General features: G+C 47.7%; 2 protein-coding genes across 5 annotated transcripts in view; both read left to right on the top strand.

Annotated features, from left to right (window-relative positions):
• The window catches only part of LOC105560912, a 20,360-nt gene extending 20,073 nt beyond the window's left edge, over positions 1 to 287 (top strand). For 2 of the 3 annotated variants that reach the window (XM_012010425.1, XM_012010427.1), the window contains exon 4: positions 6 to 287. The gene's annotated coding sequence lies outside the window, so the exon portion shown is untranslated. Of the gene's footprint in view, positions 1 to 4 lie in introns of all 3 variants that reach the window. The other variant, XM_012010426.1, reaches the window with a different exon arrangement.
• A 3,039-nt stretch (positions 288 to 3,326) lies between these two features.
• LOC105560914 (programmed cell death protein 10) overlaps positions 3,327 to 5,050 on the top strand; it is a 3,507-nt gene continuing 1,783 nt past the window's right edge. For both annotated transcript variants that reach the window (XM_012010430.1, XM_012010429.1), the window contains exons 1-2: positions 3,327 to 3,649; positions 4,742 to 4,919. In XM_012010430.1, coding sequence (XP_011865820.1) covers positions 3,578 to 3,649; positions 4,742 to 4,919 — 250 coding nt within the window. In that variant the 5' untranslated portion in view covers positions 3,327 to 3,577. The remainder of the gene's footprint in view (positions 3,650 to 4,741; positions 4,920 to 5,050) is intronic.

The following is a 5,050-nucleotide window of genomic DNA, read 5'->3' on the forward strand; positions in this document are numbered from 1 at the left end:
CCAAGTTCTAGCATCGGGGACATTGGGCTTTACTTCCCCTGTTCGGTTCTGAAGCAAATGGCCGCCGGCCAATAGAAAACGCAACCGGCTATTCCGATCGCTTCCTGGAAGATCTCTAGCGACCGAGGGCGCGCCGTGACCCAAACCCCGAGACTCGTACCCATAAGACTCACGGAGTGACGGCGCGCGCGTGCGCCGTCGATATTTATTTTTTATACTTTTATACACGCTGTTTATATGTCTGGACGTGACTCTACCTTACCAATAAAATTTCTTTCCTCACGTAAGAGCGACTGCCGTTTATTCGCGTCCACCAGCATGCGCTACCCGGTGAGCACCAACGTCGAATCGACGTCGACGCGGGCGAAACCGCGTCCCAACCGTCAGCTTTCGAGAATACTCGAAACTTTTGTAACTTCACTTTTTGTATCGAGTAAGTTAATAACGCAATAATTTAATACGAAAATTAAGTTAGCAAACCTGCGAGCGTTTTCGAAAACCGACGGTAGGGACGCGATTTCGCGAGGGAAAATCGCTGACCAAAATCTTGTACACCAATGCCCATTAATGCCCAGTGGACATTACTTTATCTTATTTTATCTTTACAGTGCCCCAGCAAGGCCTAATGCCCCAAAAAATGCCCGAAAGTGCCTAGTAATGCCGCGAATCTGTACACCACAATGCCCTCGGCGGTTTCCCCCCCTCGCGATTTCGACCCCACGGCGAAACCCTTTCCCTCCGGAATGAAGAATATCGGCCGTTAATATTTAGCACGTACCTTCCCGCGCTCGCGAACAGGATTTCCGCACGATATTCGATAACGGCCACCGGATCCTCGGCCTTCCGTCCTGGATTATGCATCCGGCGTCCTCTCGCCCCGTCCGCGCCCGCGGGTTGTCGCGCGCGGCGAAACGTTCGGGTTTCCGCACCGAACGAAAAGTACGACTTCCGCGGAAATATCTCGGGTCTCGACTTACCACGACCTCGCGGCAGCTCGTCCCGCGAAGCCCCGCGCGCATTCGGTGTCCTCGGCGCCGGAAAATTCGACGAAATCGCGGCGAAATTTACGCCGCGCGCTCGCGAAGCGAACACTCGAATCGCAATAATGGCGGCGGCGGCGGTGACGGTGGCGCGGCGGCGCGGCGGCGCGCCAAGTCTCTGTAAATTCGAAGCGGCCGTTAAGGCCATCGCACACAAAATTGCATAGCTGCGTATGCGTAGCATAAGAGCCCCGTCTAAACCAACGAGCATTGAATCGTCATATTGATTTGCATAATATGCTTATTGGTCTAGACGGCCTTGTGCTATGCATATGCAAGTATGCAATTTTGTGTGCGACGGCCCGAATCGCCCTTGCTCTGCCGTAGACACTTTTTCGAGCGCCGTGCGCGCGCGAAATTAGAAAAATGAGACGTGGCCGGTATTCACGTCAGATCTTATATTTAAGACCGACTTGTGCTTACCTTAAGATGCTGTATGGAGCATTTCGTTGATTACGAAGTATCTAAAGATCTTACGACGATCTGACTATGAATACTGCCCATAGTCTTAGGCCGATGTTCACAGTCGGATCTTATATCTTGATGTTAAATTTAGCTCAGTGAGTGAAGTCGCAACTGCTTCTACTTAATATGTCGTTAATTTAATTATGCAATTAAGATAAAAATTATAAAATGGGTTGAAAAAGGATGTAGGTGTGTCTTTAATTAGAATTCGCATTAAAATAATAAACTTTACTACACATAATAGTTAAAAATGATAACATATTAGCGGCCGAGAGGCTGCTGTGTTGTGACAACCCAATGAGAATTGGGTAACAAAAAAATTGTAATTTAACAGTGCAATAGCTGGTCATTTATAAGTAACAGTCGAAAGATAAATGAGATTTTAGTTTCGTTTTGTCAATTGGATGGAATCATTTACCTCCCGAAATAAGTTACAATAATATATTGAAATGAGGATCAGATTAGGGATGACGAATTACATAGCCGGAAATTTTGTAAGCAATCCCGTCGGTTGAATTAATCGCTCAGATTAAGCTGATCGGAGTTTGGAATCGGAGTTGGTCGAAGCCGGCCTGAATTATGCGCGGCTGGCACTCCAAGTTCGCGGTTCTAACAAGCGAATATCTCTCATTTCCATTGTCGAGGCACGGAAAATAGAATTGATGCCGGAAAGAATATCTTTTCTTTCTCCGTCAGCCAATTATTCGCATTACGGGTCTCGTTGCCCATTGTCCGACAGAGAAATCGTGCGAAAAGCACCGATCTACAGAAAGGAAGAGGAAGGGGGAGAGAGAGAGAGAGAGAGAGAAGCATCAGGGAACGATCGTCGTCGAAATAATTAGCGGTGCGGACAATCGGCTTAAAGTCTCTTTCTAAATTCGCGTCAGCCGCGAAGGAAAATTCTCGCCGACGTGAATTCACTCGGAACGAGTGCAAGTGACCTTTCGCGGCAACGCGAGTTACTTGTCGCAGATTTCACCAATACGGAAATAACATTTAGATCTTACCCTGCGCCCGCGAACATTTTTCCGTGCTTAAAATGGCACAAGCGTGGAGTTTCGCATTTCGAAGAGAGAGAAAGAGAGAGAGAGAGAGAGAGAGAGAGGGGGGGGGGGGGATACCGCGGCTGCGCGACAAGCGTGGTTGAGGTAAAAACGGGTCTATTAGATTTGTTCCTCGTCGTTATACTATTTTCCGGACTTTAAAGATGACTTCGATGAACGAGGGCCCGGTTTCACCAACGTCGTCTAGCTTCAACCTCAGCTCAACTCATTCTTTGTCCCTTTGTTAAGGCGACAGTTCGAAAGTGACAGAGGATGAGTTGAGCTTAAGCGAGACGTTGGTGAAACCAGGGTGTCAATAGCAAAAGTGAATAGCTTTGTCTCTTTTTCGTCGTCCCTTTAGAAAGAGACGAAGCATTTTCACTATGCTGCAACAGAATTGACCTCCAGACCTAAGCTCCGATGACTTAAACTCCGACTAACTTACCGAACGATATCCGCGCCATTAGCGTGGAAAGAACTGACAATCCTTCATTGCCTAGCGCACAGAAAAAGGGGATTAGATCGGGAAATTGTGTGTAGGATAAAAAATTTTACCTCGAGGCGATTCATCGAATCAATTATCAGCCGATGACCGAAGGTCCGCGGTTAAAACGGCACGGCTACACCGCGTTGGACACGAGCGGGAGAAAGAGGGGGGACGAGGAGGCGCGGAAGAAAAAATTCAACCGCAAGGCGCGAGCCTATTTGCCGCGGTGGCCAATGACGGCGCGAGGCCGCGACGGACGGCTTTCGAGAGACTCGCTCGGCTAATGTTGGCAGCGCCGGGTAACCTCGTTTCCGCGTGTCTAGTGCCTATTGTGACAGCTGTCATAGAGCATCGTAGAGGAAAGAGTTACGCTGATGCGTGCCCGCGATCGTGCCACTCGCGTGTAAACAACCCTCTTCGTCGCGAGCGAGCCCGCGCGTAAGCGACAAGCCCCTCTGTCGACGTCGCGCCTACCGTCTCGACCCGCGACCGGATCGTTTTAATTCTCCTGCCGTCTCGAGCGACGATATACGCGGTGAAGGATGACAATGGGCGATGAGACCCCGGTTACATCACTGGTTCTTCCCGTCATATTAAGGCCAATATTAACCAAGGTATCGTCCCGACGCGTATCCTCGTCCAGGACACGCGGTCCTAGTGTCTTTTTCCATAATATTTCTTTTTTAAATAAATTCCTCCTTTGTGAGAATGCCGTCGACCAATGGTCATATACCTAGCGTACACTCTGTACGCTTGATTGTTTCTTTCTTACCATCTTCCCTGTATTAATATCTTCTCTTTACTTTGCCTTTACAGCTACTTGTCTTCTAGGTTTTATTAGTTGCCTCTTACGACACGGAAGGCTAGCCGGATGATCTATTCGTCAGCGGATCAACACGCAAAGTCTTTTTCATGAGTAATAGTTTCATCCCATGTCTCGCATTGACAGCGAATGGTTGTCTCTTATCCCATCTTCCCTGTATTCTTATTTTCTCTTTGTCTTTATGGCTACTTGTCTTCTGGGTCTTATTAGTTGCCTCTTACTGACACAGAAGGCTAGCCGGATCTATTCGTCGGCGGATCAACACGCAGTCTTTTTCATGAGTAATAGTTTCATCCCATGTCTCACATTGACAGCGAATGGTTGTCTCTTATCCCATCTTCCCTGTATTCTTATCTTCTCTTTGTCTTTACGGCTACTTGTCTTCTAGGCCCTATTAGTCGCCTCTTACGACACGGAAGGCTAGCCGGATCTATTCGTCGGCGGATCAACACGCAAAGTCTTTTTCATGAGTAATAGTTTCATCCCATGTCTCGTATTGACAGCGAATGGTTGTCTCTTACGCCCGTTTCTGCCAATGCAGATTAACTTTAATCTCAGCTTAAGTTACTTCGTTTACTAATTCGTAAAACTAGAAAAAGATATAAAGCAAGTTGGGCCAAGATTGAAGATAAGCTGCGTTGGCAGAAACGGGCATTAGACTGTGGTTCACTTGGCGCTACAAAGTGGTCTTCTGCTTCTTTGTTAAAAGGAGAGAGAAGTGCAACGTCTGGAAGCATTTGTAGCATCAAGTGGACCGCAGCTTTAAGTGTAGAGGAACGAATGGACGTGGGAAAGAATGCGATTGTACAGCGAGTTATAATTTGTTACCGAGTTTTGCGCTTTTCAACGAGGGTTAGAATGGTAATGGATTGAATTTTTGCAGTTGGAAAGGCAAAATGTCATGGCAGCGCAGACTCTCCGCGCGGCTCTCTCGAAGGCGGAGAGTTCGCACCCTGGGATTACGTACGACTTGATTATGGGTATAATACGCAGAGCGGAGCTGAATCTTGATATGAACGAGAGTGTCCTGCGACTGCAGGGCGCCGCCTCCGATTACGACGGTAATTTTATAGAGATTACTTTGCGTTTGACGTTAAAGCCTCCGCTACAATGATTCTCGGTTCTGTCTGCAATGGTCGTAGTCGTAAGAATAATCGACTGCGATTGGTCAATTCTTATGCGTCTGACTGAA

The sequence above is a fragment of the Vollenhovia emeryi genome, unplaced genomic scaffold (genome assembly GCF_000949405.1).
Source record: "Vollenhovia emeryi isolate VEMERY1.0 unplaced genomic scaffold, V.emery_V1.0 DF939217.1, whole genome shotgun sequence".
Lineage (NCBI taxonomy): Eukaryota > Metazoa > Arthropoda > Insecta > Hymenoptera > Formicidae > Vollenhovia > Vollenhovia emeryi.